This window comes from Schistocerca gregaria, chromosome 11, assembly GCF_023897955.1.
Source record: "Schistocerca gregaria isolate iqSchGreg1 chromosome 11, iqSchGreg1.2, whole genome shotgun sequence".
NCBI classification, from domain to species: domain Eukaryota; kingdom Metazoa; phylum Arthropoda; class Insecta; order Orthoptera; family Acrididae; genus Schistocerca; species Schistocerca gregaria.
Genome location: NC_064930.1, coordinates 122,403,236 through 122,426,411, shown reverse-complemented (window position 1 = coordinate 122,426,411; position 23,176 = coordinate 122,403,236). Strand labels below are relative to the sequence as shown.

General features: G+C 41.0%; 1 protein-coding gene across 1 annotated transcript in view; it reads right to left on the bottom strand.

Moving 5' to 3' along the window:
- Positions 1 to 23,176, bottom strand: part of LOC126295445 (DEAD-box helicase Dbp80-like) — a 125,893-nt gene that overhangs the window by 79,873 nt on the left and 22,844 nt on the right. Inside the window, exons 3-4 of the mRNA XM_049987945.1 lie at positions 13,664 to 13,756; positions 2,876 to 2,978 (exon numbers count right to left, since the gene is read on the bottom strand). Coding sequence (XP_049843902.1) covers positions 2,876 to 2,978; positions 13,664 to 13,756 — 196 coding nt within the window. The remainder of the gene's footprint in view (positions 1 to 2,875; positions 2,979 to 13,663; positions 13,757 to 23,176) is intronic.

Genomic DNA, 23,176 nt, shown 5'->3' with positions numbered 1-23,176 from the left:
CGTGAGGCAATACAGACCTTACGACTTATCTTAGAAGAAAGATTAAGGAAAGGCAAACCTATGTTTCTAGCATTTGTAGGCATAGAGAAAGCTTTTGACAATGTTGACTGGAATACTCTCTTTCAAATTCTGAAGGTGGCAGGGGTAAAATACAGGGAGCGAAAGGCTATTTACAATTTGTACAGAAACCAGATGGCAGTTGTAAGAGTCGAGGGGCATGAAAGGGAAGCAGTGGTTGGGAAGGGAGTGAGACAGAGTTGTAGCCTATCTGCTATGTTATTCAATCTGTATATTGAGCAAGCAGTAAAGAAAACAAAAGAAAAATTCAGAGTAGGAATTAAAATCCATGGAGAAGAAATAAAAACTTTGAGGTTCGCTGATGACATTGTAATTCTGTCAGAGACAGCAAAGGACGTGGAAGAGCAGTTGAATGGAATGGACAGTGTCTTGAAACAAGTATATAAGATGAACATCAACAAAAGCAAAACAAGGATAACGTAATGTAGTCGAATTAAGTCAGGTGATGCTGAGGGAATTAGATTAGGAAATGAGGCACTCTACATAAAATATAGACTGGCAATGGCAAGGAAAGTGTTTCTGAAGAAGAGAAATTTGTTAACATCGAGTATAGATTTAAGTGTCAGGAAGTCGTTTCTGAAAGTATTTGTATGGAGTGTAGCCATGTATGGAAGTGAAACATGGATGATAAATAGTTTGGACAAGAAGAGAATAGAAGCTTTCAAAATGTGGCGCTACAGAAGAATGTTTAAGATTAGGTCGGTAGATCACATAACTAATGAGGAGGTATTGAATAGGATTGGGGAGAAGAGAAGTTTGTGGCACACTTGACCAGAAGAAAAGATTGTTTGGTAGGACATGTCCTGAGGCATCAAGGGATCACAAATTTAGCATCGGAGGGCAGCGTGGAGGGTAAAAATAGTAGAGGGAGACCACGAGATCAATACACTAAGCAGATTCAGAAGGATGTAGGTTGCAGTAGGTACTGGGAGATGAAGGAGCTTGCACAGGATAGATTAGCATGGAGAGCTGCATCAAACCAGTCTCAAGACTGAAGACCACAACAATGAAGAAGAGTGCAATAGAAGAGGAGAAACAAAGAGGTTTTGGGAGGCGGATAAAATGTAATCCACAAACGGACTAACCATGATCGTGATGAAAGAAGAACAGTTCACTAGATCACTAGTTCTTGACCTTTCTGAGACCATTACTCCCGAGTTCAATGAGATAAACACTACTTCCCCTCCACCCGGACCATCACCACCATAAGCCTAAATAAACTTTCTTTCAACACTGCCGTTTTTAAAATGATAAACAATAAATGATATTATGTTTCTGTAGCTTCCTTTTAAGAAACATTAACTATTGATCAATGAGACAATTGAAATTGCTTATTTCTAACAACACTAATTTACATAATGACAAAGCAACTCTCAGTGAATTCTCAAGGCATCATAACTGCTACCAACAACTTCCTTTTGGAAAAGGCAACTGACTATCTACATTAAGGGTAGACACCTGTTACAAAACATGATTGAACAGCACAATTCCTCTCCTTACTGACAACTGCTTCACCTATGTCCTGCATATCCATTTAAAATTAACGAAATTTAAATTTGTGCACTACATTTCTTGTTGCAAATCACTTTATCGCAGGACTCCTTACATCCAAAGTGGCAGAAATTTGAAGTCTTCGAGCAGCGAATGCTTTGCATTTGACCACCACCAGTACTAATAATGATTAGGACAATAATGATAATAATAATAATAATAATAATAATAATAATAATAATAATAATAATAATAGTATGTAGCACTACTGCATTGTAGTAGTCATTACATACAATGAGGTGGCAAAAGTCAAGGACCTCCACCTAATATCATGCCAGACCTTCTTTAGTGTTAGTGCAGCAACTCGATATTGTATGGATCCAACAAGTCTGAAGTCCCGTGCAGAAATATTGAGCCATGTTGCCACTATAACTGCCCATTATTGCGAAAGTGCTGACTGTGCAGGATTTTGCACACGAACTGACGTTTAAATTATATCCCATAAATGTCCGATGGGATTTATGTCAGGCAATCTGGATGGCCAAAGCATTCACTTTAACTGTCCAGAATGTTCTTTAAACCAGTTGTGAATGATTGTGGCTCATTGAGACGGCACATAGTCATCCATAAAAATTCCATCATTGTTTGGGAATATTAAGTCCACGAATGACAGCATATGGTCTCCCAGTAGCTGAACATAACCAATGATCAGTTCATTTGCACCAGGGGACCCAACCCCTTCCATGTAAACACAGCCCATACCACTACAGAGCCACCAACAGCTTACACAGTATCTTGTTGACAACTTGGATCCACAGCTCTGTGGAATCTAATCAAACTGAAATCTGGGCTCATCTGAGCAGGCCACAGGTTCTCTGTTGTCTACAGTCCAACTGTTACGGTCACGATACGAGGAGAGGCACTGCAGGCGATGTCGTGCTGTTAGCGAAAATACTCGCGTCTGTCGTCCGCTGCCATTGCCCATTAATGCCAAATTTCGCCACAAGGTCGTCGTACGTTCCACATTGACTTCTGCAGTTATTTTACACACTGTTGCTTGTCTGTTTGTGGAAAATGGGAATCCCTGGAAAGCAGAAGACATTCTTTTTGCAAAATACTGCTGACTAATTCTAAAGAACTGGCATTTGGGCCTGACTGCACAACATTCTACTGTCACAAATGTACATCTCCTGTAGGGATTGCGAAGACAAGATAGGGGAGAACAGGGTTCACATGTAACATATACACACTTGTTTTTCCCTCAGTTCAGAGAGACGTGTAAGAAGTGCGAGTGCTGCTGACTTACCTGAGGGTAGTTCTTAGAAGGGTCCACCCTGCTCAACATCGCCAAGACAAATGCCGCCGTCTTCCCCGTACCGGACTGCGACTGTGCGATCATGTTCTGGGGGCTGAAACATGTAAAGAGGCAAACTTTCAAAATGTTCTCCAAATGCTGTGAGTGCAAATCCTCAGCTTCGTACAGAACTTCATACACTTACTGTTTACTACTGCCATTATTTTCACTATGCAGACAATGTAATACATAAATAACAGAGGCCAGTTTCAATTTATTATTGTAGTTGATTCTGTCAGGTTTTGGACCCAACACCTCAGTTTGCCACTGCTGCTGAGAGCCACCCTCACCCTGAGAGCAGTGAGTGTGCAAACCGATCAGCCTGTGTCTGTTACAGGATACTTCCTGAAAAAGAGTGTCACTCTGGAATTGGAGGACAAGAGAGTAACTGACCAACATCATGTGTACAGGACAGGCAGCAAAACCTACTTTCATATGTAAACAACAAATAGGTGGGAAGTGTAGTGACTGAGTAATGATACATTATGGAGTCCCTCAAGAATCTGTCCATGGTCCTTGCTACTTCTCATACACATTAAGGATTGGATTGGATTGGATTGTATGGGGGGAGGAGACCAGACAGCGAGGTCATCGGTCTCATCGGATTAGGGAAGGACGGGGGAGGAAGTCACCCATGCCCTTTCAAAGGAACCATCCCAGCATTTGCCTGGAACGATTTAGGGAAATCATGGAAAACCCTAATCAGTGTAGCCTGAAGTGGAATTGAACAGTCATCCTCACGAATTAGAGTCCAGTATACTAGCCACTGTGCTACCTCACTCAGTCATACATACAGTGTGTAAACTTTTAGATGGCAGACCTCTCCCTAGTCCTGAATCAGTAGAAGTCGGTAAAGGTCGGGAGGTTTCGGAAGGCACGCAGTTTCGACTGCTGCCAACATTATGTAGCTGACTGTGTTGGACAAGGTAGCCATTGTCGTCTGCTTCGTTATTGTTTTGCGCTGTACCGTTCTGCGTGTTTTTATTGTGCAACTGTGCTAAACATTATCAAAATGAGTGAAGAGGCAGCTGCTGGCCCACCTCGGGAGTCACCAACAACCCCTACCGATAGGCCTACAGTTAGAAGGAAACCAGTATTACGTAGCGATGCTCGCAAAATTATATTGCGTGTGATTGAATGCTGCAAAGAGGAAAGGGAGCAGAAAAAATTGCTTCACCCCATTTACAAATCTTCAGTGAGAGCTGCTACATACACAGGACAAAGTGTGCGTAGCATTGGAAGATTCAAACAGTTTTCCGAGAATCATCCTAGCGTATCACCACAGACGCCTGGCAAGAAAAGGTGAGTTTCCGTTTCAGATATTTCGTTCGCGATTACTTTGAAGGAGCCCCCTATTTAGTCCAAATTACCTTATATTTCATTTTTCCATGCTACCGTACTGCTTTGTATGGAAACCACCACTGGTTACTGTATTATTTCGAAACATTTTACTATATGACCTGTTTAAGTAAATTAAATTTTATAATTATTAATAATAATAATAATAATAATAATAATAATAATAATTAGTTTAACATTGCAGGGAATGAAATACAAATTGCAAGCAGTGAGAATCGAACCCGGGTCGGCTGCATAACAAGCCTTTACCTCAGCAATTGCGCTACGCATGCTACAGTGACCTAACTGTTGAAACATTATCCATTACTCTTTTCGGGCATTCGTGGAATAACTAACCAAAGTTTCATTGCAAACAGATGAATGGTTTGTGAGCGCATACTTGACAAATATATATAGGGGAACAGCCATGGGTACCAGGATGACCCCCTCGTATGCCAACCTATTTATGGGTCGCTTAGAGGAAGCCTTCTTGGTTACCCAAGCCAGCCAACCCAAAGTTTGGTACAGATTTATTGATGACATCTTCATGATCTGGACTCACAGTGAAGACAACTCCAGAATTTCCTCTCCAAACTCAACTCCTTTGGTTCCATCAGATTCACCTGGTCCTACTCCAAATCCCATGCCACTTTCCTTGACGTTGACCTCCATCTGTCCAATGGCCAGCTTCACACATCCGTCCACATCAAACCCACCAACAAGCAACAGTACCTCCATTATGACAGCTGCCACCCATTCCATATCAAACGGTCCCTTCCCTACAGCCTAGGCCTTCGTGGCAAACGAATCTGCTCCTGTCCTGAATCCCTGGACCATTACACCAACAACCTGAAAACATCTTTCGCATCTCGCAACTACCCTCCCGACCTGGTACAGAAGCAGATAACCAGAGCCACTTCCTCATCCCCTCAAACCAAGAACCTCTCACAGAACAACAAAAGTGCCCCACTTGTGACAGGATACTTCCCGGGACTGGATCAGACTCGGGATGTGGCCCTCCAGCAGGGATACGACTTCCTAAAATCCTGCCCCGAAATGAGATCCATCTTTCACGAAATCCTCCCCACTCCACCAAGAGTGTCTTTCCGCCGTCCACCTAACCTTCGTAACCTCTCTGTTCATCCCTATGAAATCCCCAAACCACCTTCCCTACCCTCTGGCTCCTACCCTTGCAACCTCCCCCGGTGTAAAACCTGTCCCATGCACCCTCACACCACCACCTACTCCAATCCTGTAACCCAGAAGGTGTACACGATCAAAGGCAGAGCGACGTGTGAAAGAACCCACGTGATTTACCAACTGACCTGCCTACACTGTGAAGCTTTCTATGTGGGAATGACCAGCAACAAACTGTCGATTTGCATGAATGGACACAGGCAGACAGTGTTTGTTGGTAATGAGGATCACCCTGTGGCTAAACATGCCTTGGTGCACGGCCAGCACATCTTGGCACAGTGTTACACCGTCCGAGTTATCTGGATACTTCCCACCAACACCAACCTATCCGAACTCCGGAGATGGGAACTTGCCCTTCAATATATCCTCTCTTCTGATTATCCACCAGGCCTCTATCTCCGCTAATTTCAAGTTGCCGCCACTCATACCTCACCTGTCATTCAACATCATCTTTGCCTCCACACTTCCGCCTCAACTTACATCTCTGCCCTTACTCTTTGCCTTTAAATATGTCTGCTTGTGTCTGTGTATGTATGTGTGTGTGTGTGTGTGTGTGTGTGTGTGTGTGTGTGTGTGTGTGTGTGTGTCCGAGTATATACCTATCCTTTTCCCCCCTAAGGTAAGTCTTTCCGCTCCCGGGACTGGAATGACTCCTTACCCTCTCCCTTAAAACCCACATCCTTTCGTCTTTACCTCTCCTTCCCTATTTCCTGAAGAAGCAACCGTCGGTTGCGAAAGCTAGAAATTCTGTGTGTGTGATTCTGTGTTTTATTTATTGTGCCTGTCTACCCGCACTTTCCCGCTTGGTAAGTCTTGGAATCACACACATGACGATTTCAGTTTCGATTACGAACAACATTTAAAGCGAGTTTTACTTCCAAGCCTTTCATCTGCTTTTGTGTAAGCATGACGCACAATTTGTAGTGCAACTGGTAGGCGTGCCTTGTCACCACCCCCCCCCCCCCCCTCCCCTCGCCAGCCAATGCTTGCTTCCTCCTCTCCCCGCACTCCCCTCACAAAGCTGCCATCTTACAGTTAACACACTGTATTAACAAACCACTTCTGTCCGCTGACAGAGTGAGCAACTTCACCATGTTTGCAGAAGTTACGAGAATCCCGATTTGCAATCAAATGTTTTGCGCTCCTAGAGACAGATGTCAACTAGTTTGTTGCACATATTTGAATCTGGTTCATAGTACATTCACTAACAGTAAACCTTAGCAAAACCCACTACATCCAGCTCCACTCTAACGACAAAAGGTGTTGAGAGAGTTTGTTATTGCGAACAGACGTCAGCAGATACAGAGAGGATATTGCTCAAAACTCTTATGCAGCATGCTTAGTTGGGAACCTCACTTCTTTCCTGTACTGAAAGGGATTCACTCAGCATTTGCCATTAGAATAACTCACGATATTGCAGGGAGCAGTATCTCAAAATCTGCATATTTAGGTCATTTCCATGCAATAAGTAAGTACTAGGAGATCTTAATGGGCACATGGTGGTTTTGTTAATGTTTTTTTTAAATCTTGTCTTAAGTATAATAAGGTCTGAAAAAAGTATTGATTGTACTCTTTTCTTTGATTGATCAAACCTGCATGGACTTGCATAAAAAATAAACACACTCAATAAACGTTTTCTTTTTCCACCTTGGGCTTATTAATATTTATCAAATTATGTATGCAACGAAAAATTTACAAAATTATTAACTCACAGGAAATTAACTTAGGACTTTACAAATAAAGAAATTGAATATCACAATTTGTAATGAATCCTGATACCAAGAATTTTAATTGAAGCAAATTTATCTCATAACAGCAATTCATCATCCCTACCCAGCTGCTACAATACTTGCCAAAAAGGTATAAAGCAGGTGGCGGTGTTGCTGCTCTGAGGCAGGGCACACAGAAGAATACTTCATATTGTAGACTTTGTAAATGGGTGGATTAGGAGAAGGCTACACAAGGAAAATCACAATAGAATTTACCATATATTTCACAAGTGAGATCTTTAGCAATGCAGTTGTAGCTGGCTAGTGCACCGTATCAATACAGTGATGTAATTCCTGCACGGCTGCCTATTAAAACTTAGCAACCAAGTACAACTATTATTCAAGCCACGACAGTATATTCGAAAGACCACAACAGTGTATAGCTCGTGCCCTGACTGTCAACACGAACCACCTATTGCTCAAAAACTGAACTTATTTCATATGAGAACAATGTACAGATTTCTCGCTAGCTGCCCCTGCACAGGTGCTGCCTTCTACTGTCAGTTTCTTGAATTATTTGTTTTATTGGTCTTAAATAATCTTTTTTACAGGCAAATCTATTGATGACGCATCGAACACAGGGTTCAAAGACTTGTTCCAAGAAGACAAGACAATTCACTCGCCAAACAAGCAGGAAAAAACTAAATGGTATCACCCTGAATGCAACATACCTCTCTGCATGCCAGAATGCTTCAGCTTTATCCACACAAAAGCCAATTGTGCATAAAATTGGAGAACTCACTTCAAACCTTTTTGGCAGGAAGGAGGGGGGGGGGGCAGGGAGGCAATAATTGTATTTTTTGACATAATCATAAAATTTTTAATCTATCAATGAACTACGATAAATATCAAAAATAATCGTTGGATCTTTTTTTTTTTTGGCTACATTATTGTTTCCAACAGATTGAACGCAAATGTACCAGTAATGATTTAAATGACAGCACAAATGCCTGGTTTTCTCAGGCCAAATTTTTCTATGTGGCTGGACCTCAAAGTATTGATGTTAGAATGTAGGCTTTCGTAGCTAATGTTTACTTCAGTCAAAATGCCCATATCAAGAGACCACGAATGATACACTTAGCTATTCCCTCACATTTTGCCTCTGACTGCAAGAGAGATCTTCAGAGGGTAAATAGGAAATGCAGTGAAGTCTTTAGGGCGATGCTGAAATTTAGAGGGCCACATAGAGGCCTCCAGCCTCTGTCACATAATGACAATTGTGTGATTATCTCTGGCTGAAACCATCGTTTTCAATTAAAGCACTCTATCCTCATTCTATTGGCACAAAATTGACACCCACATCTGATCTGTCTTGATGTCTTCTACTTTTCTGTTAAAATTATGAGGTCAGTTAATTTCTATGTCCGCCTATATGCACACACATGATAATGCACTGTCTTTGCTAAAATGCCTGTCTCACTGCATTTTATTTTGTCATTTCTACCTCAGACAACAGACTATTTGTCACTAAGTCCCAGAGCAGGTTCCTTTTGTGATCAACTAACTGGGTGTTAACACTCTGTCCATGTTGCAAATGTATATCTGCCCAAAGCAACATCAAATTTTTTAAACCTCAGGTGTCATTAGCCAATGCCATCCATCTTTTGTCATTCTTAAGTATTCTTTCATCTTCTAGGTGGTTCTGAAGATAACCTCAACTCCATACTTGGCCAACACTTTCCTGTTACAATCTTGTTAATAAAACTGGAGAAAAACTTTCCCAGATGAAGGCTGCTGTTGCTAATTAGTCCTGGCTTCCACTCTTTGTGGACAGTGTGTTCGCTCCATCTCGTTATTGGAGTGACAATTCTTCTAAAAAGCTGATCTTATAAGTAAACTGGCTCTTAAATTTTATTAGACCTGCCTGCCAAGGTTTGTTTTTGTCTTGACAATGGTTGGATTTCTTATGGAGGTTTCAACCAGTGCGTGTAGCTATACAGTGCATCTCGTAGCTTGAAGTCACACGCACTCATTTGATCACGGATACATCAATGCTCTCCTTCTCCATCGTAAATTGAATTTCTGTATTGATATTGTTGAAATGTCCAAGAAAATACCCGAACACATCTTCACGCTGTGTCCACAGCACAAAGGAACCACCAGGGTTAGAAGTATGAAAACAGAATTTCCCTATATATTGTGCTAGCTGTCAATGTAGGACCAGTGAGATTGCATCTGCAGTGTCATCTGCTGCTTGTAACAGCTGACGACGAATGTCAACACACAGTAACCCAAGTTCCATAAACTGGTATCCCTTTCAAACCCGTAAACATGTCAAGTTTCGTGCCCATGAACAATGATTTGCACACAGCATTGGTTTTCTATCATCATTTGAAGAAAACTGTTGCAGAATTGCATTGAATGCTTCTCGAAGCTTTCAGCAAACATGCTCTACAGAAAATGCAGTGTTTCAAGTGGTTCAAGAAATTCAGAAGTGGTGATTTTGACGTGAGATATGAGCGCAGAAAACCATAATAAAGTTTGAAGACAATGAATTGCACATCTTATTGGATGAAGATGATACTCAAACTCAAGAGGAACCTGTGGAGCAATTCATTGTGATGCAGAAAGCTGTTTCTCTTCAGTTGAAAGCTGTGGGAAAGGTGCAGAAAGTGGAAAAATGGGTTCCACATCAACTGAATGAAAGACAGCAAGCAAATCAAAAAACTATTTGTGAAATGCTGCTCACCAGATACAAATGAAAGTCTTTTCTCCATTGAATAGTGACAGGTGATGAAAAATGGATATATTTACAGAATCCTAAGTGTCGATAATCATGAGTGAATCCAGACAAACTATCAACATGCACAGCAAGTCCAAATCGTTTAGGAAAGAAGACACTGCTGCGTGTTCAGTAGAATCAGAAGGGTGTCATCTATTACGAGGTGCTAAAACCTGGTGAAACCAATAACAGTGATCGCTACTAACAGCAAATGACCAATTTAAATCTAGCATTATGTGAAAAATGACCAGAATATGAAAAAGGCAACACAAAGTCATACTGCTCCAGGATAACGCCCCATTACACACATCAAAACGAGTCAGGGGAATGGCTGAGGCATTCAGTTGGGAAATACTAGGACATGCGCCTTATTCTCTGGACTTGACTCCTCCTTATCATCATATATTTGCATCACTGGGACATACACTCGCTGAACAATGCTTCAAGTTGTATGACAATGTACAAAAATGGCTTGCTGACTGGTTCACTTCAAAAGAAGAACATTTTTGGTGTGGCAGTCATCACCTACCTGAGAGATGGGAGAAATACATACATAGCAAATGAAATTTTTTGAATAAAATATTGTTTATCAGTTTCAAACAACACATGTGTAATTATTGCAACCAAATTCCGGTTTCATACTTCCACACCTGGTATACACACAGCTGCACCACTTAGCTAGTCTTTTATTGACTGTCTGTAGTGTCCACAAACAAACGAAACAGCTGGTAAAAGGTCTGCCTGTGGCCACATCATCAATTAGGTCATCATGCTCATTGCTGCAGTTTGTAATGGGAGTGCCTAAATAAAGCTATTATAGGAGTCAGAAAAACTATCTGCTGTGTATGAAGTAGCTTCGTTCACAGTAATCATCATAAACATATGTTTCAATAGAACTCTCAGTTTTAACAAGATACAGCTGCACCAATGAGGTCAGATATCTGTCCATCTCATGTGGGAGACTACAGCACTCTCAATTGACCACAAAGGAACCTACGGCTTGTGCACTTTTTGTAAGCCAATTTCTATATCCAGGATCAATTTAACCCAGTTAAACACCAGATACACACCAATTCAACTAATGAGTGGCTTCCAATAAGTGGGTGAATGGGTTACAGTGGAAATGAGCTAGATACAGAAGTCCCACAAGCAGGAGCCACAAAAAATGGAAACAATTTTTATATCACACAAAACATTTGGATCCAAAGAGTGCTTTACCATGGATACGGGGTGTGTCCGGAAAGTACCACTTCGTTCTACCATCACCACGCACATGTGTCACAGTTCTGCACATTAGCACTCATCTCTGGTTCATTGTCCTTCCACCGACACCATGACAGCTGAATTGTGTGTTGTTTATATCTATTAGTGATCACTCAAATTGTCTAAGGTAATCTCCCAGGCTACTAACTGAAATTCATTCTGTAATACGGTCTTTGAATGCAAAGAATGTTAAGCAAGCTCAAATTCGAGGTGAACTTTTAGAGCTTTATGAGAAAAATGTAATGACTGATGCAGTGGTGAAAAAGCAGGTGAGACAATTCAACGATGAATGTTCATGATGAAACACAGAGAGGGCAACCGTCTGTTGTCATTGACAGCTCATTAACAATAAGAATGCCTTGTGATGACTTCTACAAATTTCAGAAACAGTTTTGCACGAGTTTGTCACGAATCACTTAAATATTCACAAACTGTGTTCACGTCAGGTGCGAATACACTTGTGGATGTCCACCAAACAAAAAAATTTTGCTGTGCTTGTAGACCTTTCTTAACGCAATACAGTAACGGTGGAAAGAAGTTCTTAAACTTAATTGTGACCAGTGATGAAACTTTGGTTTGTCATGTCACTCCAGAATCAAAACAGTCTGAGTGGCCCCACAAAAAACAAAAATTCAAAGCAACATTTTTCAGTACAAAAAATCATGTTCACTGCCTTTTGGGACAGACAGGACACCCTGCTTGTTGAATGAAACCATCAATTCAGTACAATATTGTGGAACATTGAGAAAACCTTGGCACACAATTCAAATAAATGGTGTGAAATGATCCGTTGAGGCACTGTGTTGCTTCGTGACAACACACCTCGCGATTCTGCTGCTGTCACTCAAATACTTACTCAACAATTCCAGAATTGGGAACAGTTTGTGCACCCATCGTACAAATCCCTCGAAAACACAGGAGGTACCGACTATAACCGATGAAAAGACAAAATACAAAAAGGCAATAAATGAAGCAGGCAAAAGGAAATATAACATATAAAAATGAGACTGACAGGAAGTGTAAAATGGCTAGTGAGGAATGGCTCGAGGACAAGTATTTAAAAGCATATTTCACTAGGGGACAGATAATGTCAACAAGAGAGAAATTTATCCTCTGTGGCGCTACTGAAGTTGACATGCATACAAACTACAAATGAGAAGAATAAACAAACACTAAAATTAGTTCTGCAAAGTTCTCACTACACTATAGATGCATAACCTGAAAGCTATTGAAACAAAAACAAATCACACTATTGGCAACAGATTTATCACCAGTTGCTTTTTCCGCAAGAAAGTCCCTCACATAAATGCTAATGCATGAAATAAATACCCAAGCTCTTAGAAAACTTAGACACACGCTAGTCAATCATATGAAAAAGACTTAATATTCATTTCTTCATAGTAGTTCTTGAGAAAAGCACTGAACTAAACATTGTGCACTAACACGAAGAGCTTCTGCTGCTGCTCACTCCTCCCTCCTGCTCGGTTGGACCTATAAATTAACACGAAGTTGTGATCTCCAGCGCTCGTGCTCAGTCTCGTTCGTACTAGAATTTATTTCCTACTAGGAAAGGAAACAACATTGGATTTAAAATGCACACATTCCTCTAAAGACTCATTCCTGCATAACTTGGTGAGGTGCTGGTTCATATTACCGGAGGACTGTGCATCCATCCCTACAGATGTTAATATTTCATACTGAGGTGATAGTTTATAGCGAATATATGTAATGCACCATCAAACTATTCAGAAAAAATACAGCAAGCAACCACCCTCCACAAAAATCTGGAAACTCAGCAACTTTCATGTGCACCAACTCTTCAGTAAATGCTACATGGCAATCAATGACCATCTTTACACAATAAAGTGTGAAAACAGCAAGAAGGCACAGAGGTGCTCGAGGTTCTCCATACCTTGCACATGTAATTTTTTACATTTCACAAGTAATGTGAACAAAGATGCCAAAGAAACAAATGTTAACATTTTCTGATATCAACAACTTTCATTAACTGGGAAAATTAAGTTCCGGGTCAAGATTGTATTTGTACTCCAAGCTTCCCTCCTTGCATTGTACAAAAGACCTAGTCATCTGCTAACTTACTGAAAATAACTTTTCTTTACACTGGTCCCACCCATCCCCTAGCAAAACTATCTCTTGCAGCAGAGTCAAAATCACGAAGGATCTGCAAGGGAAATAACTTACAACTGCTTTACTCTAATTTCACACAAATGCAAATTTGTCCCTCACGAGGAGACTAATATCTAACTGCTATTTAAAATTAGGCCTTTCTAGAGCAAATGCAATCATTTATCTCCATTTCCTCTACCCAGAAAACAGCAGTGTGCCATTTAATAAAAACCTAAAGTTGAAAAGATAAAATGTTGCATATTTAGCTACAATTAAACTCTGTAGAGCACAGAAGCGACCCTCCAAATTGAAAAAGAGACTTACGGTTCTGCAAGCAGGATCGGCAAGGCAGCCTCTTGTATTCTGGAAGGAGCATTGAAGCCCATTGCGTACACACCCTTCAGAAGGTTTGGCTTGCTGCAACAAACGCAAAATTTAGCAATACCCATGACAGACAATGACAACAGAAGTCTACTTCATACAAACAACAATAAAATTACATGCAGAAATAAGGGTTATTACATGTCTCAAATGCAAAGTTATGAAATGGGTGATAAAGAAAATATGCTAAAGGATGATAAGGGGGACACTTAACAAAACTGGCTAAATGACCTGTGCTAAAATACTGAGTGCATCATTAGTCAGTTAACCACTGGGCATTTCTGTCCATTGTCAAATGGTTCAAATGGCTCTGAGCACTATGGGACTTAACTTCTGAGGTCATCAGTCCCCTAGACTTACAACTACTTAAAGCTAACTAACCTAAGGACATCACACACATCCATGCCCGAGGCAGGATTCAAGCCTCCGGCCATAGCGGTCATGCGGTTCCAGACTGGAGTGCCTAGAACTGCTCGGCCACTCCGGCCGGCTGTCCATCATCAAATTTTAGCTAATTAATATCATACATATTGATAAATCTTGAAATCTGTGTGCAGTAAGATTTATTTAAAGAGGCTGGTTTGTTATTAACAAGTGACAATCTGACCCTTGACGCCATTTGTGGGTTCAATACAAATGTAAAATCTGTACATTATATACCGAAAATTGTCTATAGAACAGTGTGTGTGTGTGTGCTTTACAGACGTGGTGGAAATTTGGATGAAGTTATGAAGAAGTAAGATGGTCTCTCACTAAAAAGTGAATCTTGCTGCTTACAAGACACTGCAGCAAGTGGCGAAGGATGGCATTTGCGTGCCCGGGTGACAACAGGTCGCCTTTTCACACAAATCACATTTTATGCTCCTTCCATCACACAGCCATTAGCGTGTAGAGCCCTGCAACAATGTCTCATGGGTCCAGGCCAGAGGAGGGAGACTAAAGGGTGTGGGTAATCTTTTCATGGCATTCACTGCATGAACTCATCATTCTGGAATTCACAATAGATCAACACAAGAATGCCCGTACTCTTGGGGACCACGTCGTACATTCATTTGTTTTCCTCGGCACAGCAGACAATGCAACACATCAACCAGCTTAGAGTGCACGCGCATGGTTCGAAGAGCACCAGGACGAGTTTATTATACTCCCCTGGGCACCAAACTCACAGATTTAAACCCCATTGGGAGTAAGTGGGCCCACGTCGATCAGGCAGTTCGTGCCGTATATTCTCAAAGGAGAAACCTAGAGCAGCTGGTCATGACAATGGAGTTGTCATAGCTCCACATCCCTGATAGTAACTTCCATAACCTCACTGACACAGTTCCTGCACTGCAGAAGGTGGTTTTCAGGCATTTGGTGGGTGGTCACATTAATGTGATTGGACCCTGTGTTTTGCTAGCCCCTTCTAGTGTGGCATGATGTCACTTGGCAGTCAACCAATGAAATGCATTATAACAACTCATCATCACAATACTCTGTTATCAACAAAGTGGTTCTCCGATTCACTTGCGACCTGTTTACAATATCGAGTGAAATAGCAAAAGGGCTTTGTACTTTTGTCTGCATACGAGCAGTAACACTGGACACAAAACCAAGCACAGAGTTTATCATTTATTTTCAAAAATTCTTTTAACCCCAGCAAATCGATACACTGTAAACAGTAGGACATGTATGTGGTAATGTCAATAAAGGAAGCACTCTTTTCAAACAAAAATGTAGAAGCCATCTGCATCAGAGCTCTCCAACAGAAACTAGACTTTAGATTTTTTCTTTTTTTTTAATAATATTTTACCTGTGCATTTCCTAAATCTGCAGCCGCATACACGGTCTACACTGCGAACCAGTGAAGTGTGTGGCAGAAGGTACTTAACATGGCACCACATTCATTCTAAGCCATACTATTATATACACTCAAGCTGATGTTTAATGTTGTTACCAAAAATATCAAAAGGTTCTTTGCCGATTAACTTCAAATTTTTACACAATACTCCAATAAATGTTTGGATGGACACAGGATATGTATATTTATTAAAACACAGGTTTTCTTTTAAAGCTGAGTGCCATGCTATGGCACACTATGAAAATGTGCAGTTTGATTTTCTTTATTGCAGTCTGGTTTAGCTACGAAAGAAGGGCAGTTCAACCATCAAGTGAACTGTTTCTCTCATATATATTCTTTCTCCTTCTATGCAATTTTGAACAACTGCAAACACAGATATGAGCTGTTTTGTTTTTTCCTGATTCGTTTTTAACAGAAAACAAAGTTTTATTTATGGCTTACTGGTTTATGATTAGAATACCACTAGAATCTGAATTTTTTGAAATTTGTAATGCTACCCTTCACAGACAAACTAAACAAAAATGCTGTCACTGAAGCTACTATCCTTACAGTTCCAAAATCAGGAGACATGTCTCACTCTGTATAGCAATGACCCTCATCGATTTATCCATTTACTTTAATCGACCTCAGTTCCCAACCAGGTTTCAACGGGAGTAACGAAGTTCTACATCGCTTTAACAACTCTCCATCCCAGATAATACATTACGTTCTCCCTGCCATACCTCCTCAGTGCAGTCTCAATTTTGGTCTGATACTCCATATAGTCAGATTCTGTTAGTAAATGTTGGTATGGTTCCAATCTTCACAATAAACCAGTCTTTTTTGAGGTGTAAATTAAAATTAGCGTGCTAACGCGGACTTGTGATATTTGCAAAATAAATCTGTCCTGTTGATGTGCTTGCATCGCACTGCACAGAAATCGAGCACTCTCATACATTAATTGCACGCTGCACAGGTCAAACGGCGCAAATGTGGAAATAACAATCAAGTAATTATGCAGAAACCACTCACTTTTCTTGTTTTTAAGAACTCTACTAAGCTCTACAGATTTCGGACATTTTCACATCTGTCTTCTGAAGTGGTGCGTTTCTTATGGCATCCTAAAGCATTTTATATGTACATTCATTCCTGTCTGCCACTGTAAGTCACTGATTCTTCATATTCATAAAAAATGCAGCCCATTCTTAACCTTTCTGCAAGCAGCTCAAGGTAAGTTCCAACACTCAAAAAAAAAGGTGACATGTCGGTTTTGTGATTTCATGCACTACCAATGTAAAGCAGCATATAAAATTTTGTCACAGCCGCAGCGATTGCACGCTTAATACGTCTGCCACACATAAAATAATGTTTACTGCAGTGTCAGACCACACCACATCATCATGTGCAACCTCAGTTGTGCAGACTTGTTTGAGGCTATGCACTGTCAAGGAGAAGGAGAAGTTCGATTGCATTTTTGTGGTAACAAACATGCTGATGTCGTTTCTTCAACCTGATGATGGCCTTCCGCTTGGAGACAAGTAACCCAGCAGAAACAAACCTTTGAGTACCCCAACTGCCAGTGGCAGCCTCATGGCAATCAACATGTTAAACATTTAGTTTGAAGGACGAACAGCAACAGCCGCATTTGCATAGTGTTAGTATTTAGTACTTCACAGTGAAGTTGGAAATGTGCTAGCAGTGTGCACGTGTCACACTCCTACTCATCTGAGTCACGCTGCTGCTCATTGCTCTGGGTGACTACCAGTGAGCATCGCCAACTTCAGCTCAGCCAAGTGTTCCCGAGACACCTCGGGGGACGTCATAGCTGCTCCTCACTTTACTGACTCAAGATCCAAGTCTGCCCCACATCCCTGACCGTGTACCTTCCACAACCCCACCGACGACTCCTGCAGATTTCACAGTGGTCCACAAAGCAAATGACAGATATTCAGGCTTCCGACAGATGGTCACATTTAAGTGACTGAATAATCTATTTAAGCGACTGAATAATCTATTTACGTGCCAATTGTGTCCAGCAATGTGTCATCGTAAGGTGGCAGTTGTAGTACTGGTTAATACTGACTAAACTATCCTGAATACGCTATTAATAGTCTCTATCAGTGTGGTTTCCCGTTGTCTGAGACTGCAGTCATGTGAGCGAGTTGTGTTTGAGTGAGTGAGTGAGTGTGTGTGTGTGTGTGTGTGTGTGTGTGTGTGTGTGTGTGTGTGTGTGTGTGTCTATTGTTGACAGAGGCATTAATGGCCAAAAGCTATAATTATGTGAATCTTTTTATTGTGCCTATCGTGACTCAGCATCTTCGCTATATGGTGAGTGGCAACTTTTCTTCTCTAATATTGTTACATTCCATTAATAGTCTACGGAGATAAGAGAGAAACATTACTGGAAATGAAGGAGAAATTTGCTAAAGGCTATTAAAGTTCGCAGATGAGAAACAAAAACACTGAGGATCGCCAATGACGTTTTAATTCTTCAGCGGCATCAAAGGACTTTGAAGAGCAGCTGAATGGTACAGATAGTGTCTTGAAAAGACATAAAATTAACATCAGCAAAAGTAAAGTGAGGGTAATGGAATACAGTCACATTAAATTATGCTATGTTGAGTAAATTACAATAGTCATTCAATAAGTAATGCAACTTTTTTTCTCTGAAATCAGATTGGTTTATATTGGAGTCTAACACACCAAATTATTCCCCACTCTTTAGGCAAGAAAACCCTCATTTTCACTATAATCTCCATTCAATGCAACAGCCTTAAGCCACACTGGGAGAGAGTGTATGCCCACATGGTACCACTCTACTGGTTGACATCAAAGCCAGCTTGTTGTGTCAATAACCTCTCCATCGTCCACGTACTGCTTTCCGCAGAGTCCATCCTTCATTGATACAAACAAAGATGGGAGATCCAGGCTGTAGAGTGGATGAGGAAGAACAGTCTACTGAAGCTTTGCGAACTACTCTCAGTTGCGCAGGGTTGTGTGAGGCCTCGTTTTGTCTACGTAGGACGAGAAGAACATTTGCGTTTTTGTGATGTCAGACACATTGAAGCCGTTTCTTCAATTACCTGAGGATCTTCTGTTAGTGGTGGGTGACCACCAGGTTACTCGCTGCCTGACGAACACAACTAGTGAATAAGTGTGTCAGCACTACCAACAGACACATTCAGTTGCGCAGCAAGATCTTCGATTGTGATCTGTCGATCACCTCAAAAAAATGGCTCTGAGCACTATGGGACTTAACATCTACTGTCATCAGTCCCCTAGAACTTAGAACTACTTAAACCTAACTAACCTAAGGACAGCACACAACACCCAGTCATCACGAGGCAGAGAAAATCCCTGACCCCGCCGGGAATCAAACAGGGGGCAGTATTACTACAGGTTGTATGCCTCTGCATTCCTACAATCTCCGAGTTGATTTATGCAGCCAGTTATAGGGGGACATACAGTATGATGCCAGACCAGTCAGCACTTTGGCATTTTATACATTGTAAAATCAATTCCTCATGGGAAACAATGAGAGTCATAAATATTGTAGGACTTACAGGGGATTATCAACTAAAATTACTGTTATTTTCTTAGTATTAGCTACAAAGTCTACAAGACGTGTGGTCTGCCTTCAGAAAACAGTATTAAATCCTTAAACAGAGTGTCACATATTCCTACAGGAGGTATTATTGGTCACAAATGTACAGAAACCAACAACTGTTGAGATATAGGACATTTTACTTCTGAGGAACAAAGTTTAATTACAGATGAGGCAGGCTTCATAACAGATGGCATAATTGTTTGTTTGTTGGGTTGGTTTTAGGGCACAAAAAACAACTGAGGTCATACGCGCCCAAGTCAAAACTAAAGAATGCAAACTAAGAGAGAAGGGAAACGACTATATGTCAGTCCCATGGAAAGAATAGGAGACATCTAATCAAGGCATGCAGAGAAAGGGCTTGAAAAACCATACAAAAATGGAGATCCAAAACTAAAAATTAAATGGCCTTCAGCATATTGCTTCAGCAGATACAAGGTAAACCTCGGGTGACAGCCCGCGTGTCATTTGCTGAAACAACTGATAAATCAGATGGCAAACCCAAGATGGAACATAAATTAGTAAAAAAAAAAAAACATTCCAGCAGGTAGTGACAAGCAGTTAATATTTGGGCGCAAAGCGTACAAAGTGGTGGGGCAGCACCATTGAGCAAATTACAATGGCTAAAAAACACAGTGCCCAATAGGCAGCCGAGTTAAAATAATCTCCTCCCAGCGGGAGGGTCGAGAGGTGGTCATCCAAGGCGCCAGGAGAGGCTTGAGAATCCGAAGCTTATTCCCGTGGAAGGAGGACCAGTTACAATGCCAAAGGGACACCACCACGTGGGAGACGGCAACGCAGAGATCATCGGAGGGAATAGAGGTCGCAGGCTGAGGTAAGAGGTCTGCGATGGTATAATTAATTACCATAATATGCATGTGAGGGTAGATGAAAATCCTTGAGTAATCGTAGAGGTGGAGCTTTGGGATAACTTCAATATCAACGTATGGGCAGAAATTGTTGGTGACAGACTCTTAGGGCCATATATTTTGTCAGATTAACAGATGTTGTATATCACCAATTTCTGCACAATTAATTACCGGCACTGTTAGACAACACCACCATTGCAGAAAGGCAATAACTGGTTCATCCACAAAGAAGCGCCAGACCATTTTCTATGGAACATGCAACTACAAGTCAAAAGAAAACTAAACACTCAACACATTAGTATGGTGCAATTAGACTCAAACCTCAACATCTAAAGTAAAAGATTCCTTCCAGCTCCAAACTGTTCTATACAGTCCACATATTGTTTGGTGAAAAGTTACATCATTTTAAGCATCAGGCTTGGAGGGGGGGGGGGGGGGGGGGGGAGACGTTGGTAAATTAGTAGTTTTTATCAATTTTTCTTAAATATTTCAAAAACTATGTGGCTTGGTGCAAATAGTGCCCTATAAAAAAATAATCTACATTTTTAATGTGAACAAAAATGGTCCTATGCATAATCTTGTTAAAGTGAATGGTTCCAGAGTTATGGAGGTTTTGAATAAATATGACATTATCACTAAGGAAACTAATTTTTTATACAGAATTACGATTTGTAAAAGCAAACTGTGATTTTAGAGGCCATGATATGTTAGTGATAGGCCTTTGTAGGAACGACAACTCCACCACCTTCTCAAGAGGTGCTAGTTTTTAAGGGAAAAGAGGCTTGTGAAAAGAGGATTCTGTTCCTCAAGCCCACAAATAAAAGTTTACAAGTCCTTGCAATTTCTTCTCTGCCTTGCCTCTCTTAGCTCCACATGCTGCTCTGGTTAGACACTGCGCACACCTGCAAATTCTTCCATTGCTTCACACACCCGAGAACAAACTGAGCTGGCATGGAGTTAATCCAAGTTGCAATAATAGTTGCTGTTGTTATTGATGTGAGTCCGGTCAATCCACCAATGCTACTCAAGAATCTCATCAATACCTGTTCGATGGTCATGTCACTCCAGACCAAAACTTTTCAGTGTGTCGGATGGTGAAACAACCACAATTAATGAACAAATTGTTTTCTGGGCTCACTGAGCTGAAAAGTTCCAGCAAGTCTTGCACATAAACACGTGTAGATTTACCATAGTTTAAGTGACCACATGCACAAAAAATGGGAGCATTTGATGGACACGGTGAAGGTGGAGTAGAAGGAGAAAGTCCCCACTCCTCTCAGCTCTAATAAACATTCAAATAAGCTCAATCATTTCTATGAAGTGAATCCACTGTTTTTGTGTTTGTCCTGATTCTTTTCAACATTGAAGTTGGTTTTCCAAAATTTGTACAGAGTTCTTCACTGTACATGACTACATGATCTTATCACAAGATGCATTATCACACTTTAAAGTTGGATAGACAAAACTGAGCTCATCAGGATTGCCAGAAGTGTCCCCAAGTGAAATTCCCCGATTTCCAGACAAGTTTTCGCATTTTTCCCTGGCCAATTTTGTGATCTCAAGGGTAAGTAAAGACATAAGTTGACAAAAAAAAAGTAAGGACTTCTGTATTTTTTCCCCATGTGACCAAAAATCTTAAGTACTAACATCAACATCTTTTGTAATGAACTGTTTTTAGATGGAGAAAGGAAGCCAAATGTATGCATGTTCCATTAAGACCACTGCTGTTATTTTATTTCAATAAAACAAAACACATCTGGCGAAAAAAAAAGTATTTCCTTGGAGTCACAAGACAGATTTAAAATACACTACAGAAATAACCTCAGAAAAAAGTAGGCCTCTTGAAAGAAGTGTATAAGGCAGAGAAGAGTTGTGTAAACCAACCCTATAGGTGACCACCAATAAAATGTTGGTTCTACTATGTTTGTTATTGTCTGTTATTACCCACTGTGTTATGTCTATTATTTTACAAGTATTGTGAGATTCCTCCCGAGAAATCTCTGAGTATATAGCATACAAATTACCAGTGACTGCCACAACTTTCTTATTCTAAAGCGTCAAAATGTACTACAATAGAAATATCTATAAAATGCCACACTGTACAATGAGCTTGCGGTATGACAGTCACAATTCCTGGAATCCACTGCCCACAGCCTCTGATCTCCCAGGGTGCATCTCTGTCCTGCATCCATGGATAAACCCCGAAAATCTACCACATTCTGCCACAGGCATATTGGTGATCCAATGAGCAGGGCTTGAACATCCGATCCATTAGAGATGCCCGCAGAAATGGCCTGCAGTTTTGGCCACTCATGTGCCCTCTTGTTCACGTGTCACAGACAGCATGTTTATGAAATGAGACCGTGGTGATCAATCCGTGCAACATAACACCTGCTCAGATACTCCGAGAATCTATACTAATGAGGATAGGTAGCAACTCACCATTAAGATGATCGCTGAGCCGCAGACAGGCACGTGGAAAAGACAATCACACACTGACAACTAAATCTTTGGCCATAGCATTTGTCAGAAAATGAGAGCACACATTCACAAAAGCACACAGACTAAACTCGTGCACACATGACCACCGTCTTCAGCCGCTGCATCTACAGTCTCTGACAATTAGCTCCAAACATACCACTCCTCATGCCTGCCTGCCTCTCATCGGCAGCTGATAGGTTAGCGGCAAGCAGTGGTAGGAAGGGGAGAAGCAGTAAGAATGAGGGAGCAGGGAAGCAGTGCATCCTCTCAGCTGCACGCAGCAAGTGACGATGCACGTCGTCTTAGTAAACAAACCATTTCATCTACTGAGACAAATATAAGATTTTTCCAGTTTTTTCCCGCTAATTTCCCCAGGTATTTTCCCGATTTCCTCTAAGTGTTTGAAATTCCCTGATTTCCAGAACTTGTGGCAACCCTGCTCATCTTTATCCACACTAATGAGAGCTTTATTAGTTTTCAAAAATACAGTAATGTGTGCCTCTGAGTAGGAAGAGGGAACGACTGACCCTGGAATACGTTTTCCCGTTCACCATTTGTTGAACACCGTTTTCGACATAGACAGTAGTGTTTAACTCCTCCGTGCCACTTCCTGCCAATGGCTGACAAAGAGGACATTAACACGTAAAAACCTCCTAGTCGAATGGAGAGTGACTTCAATAGGT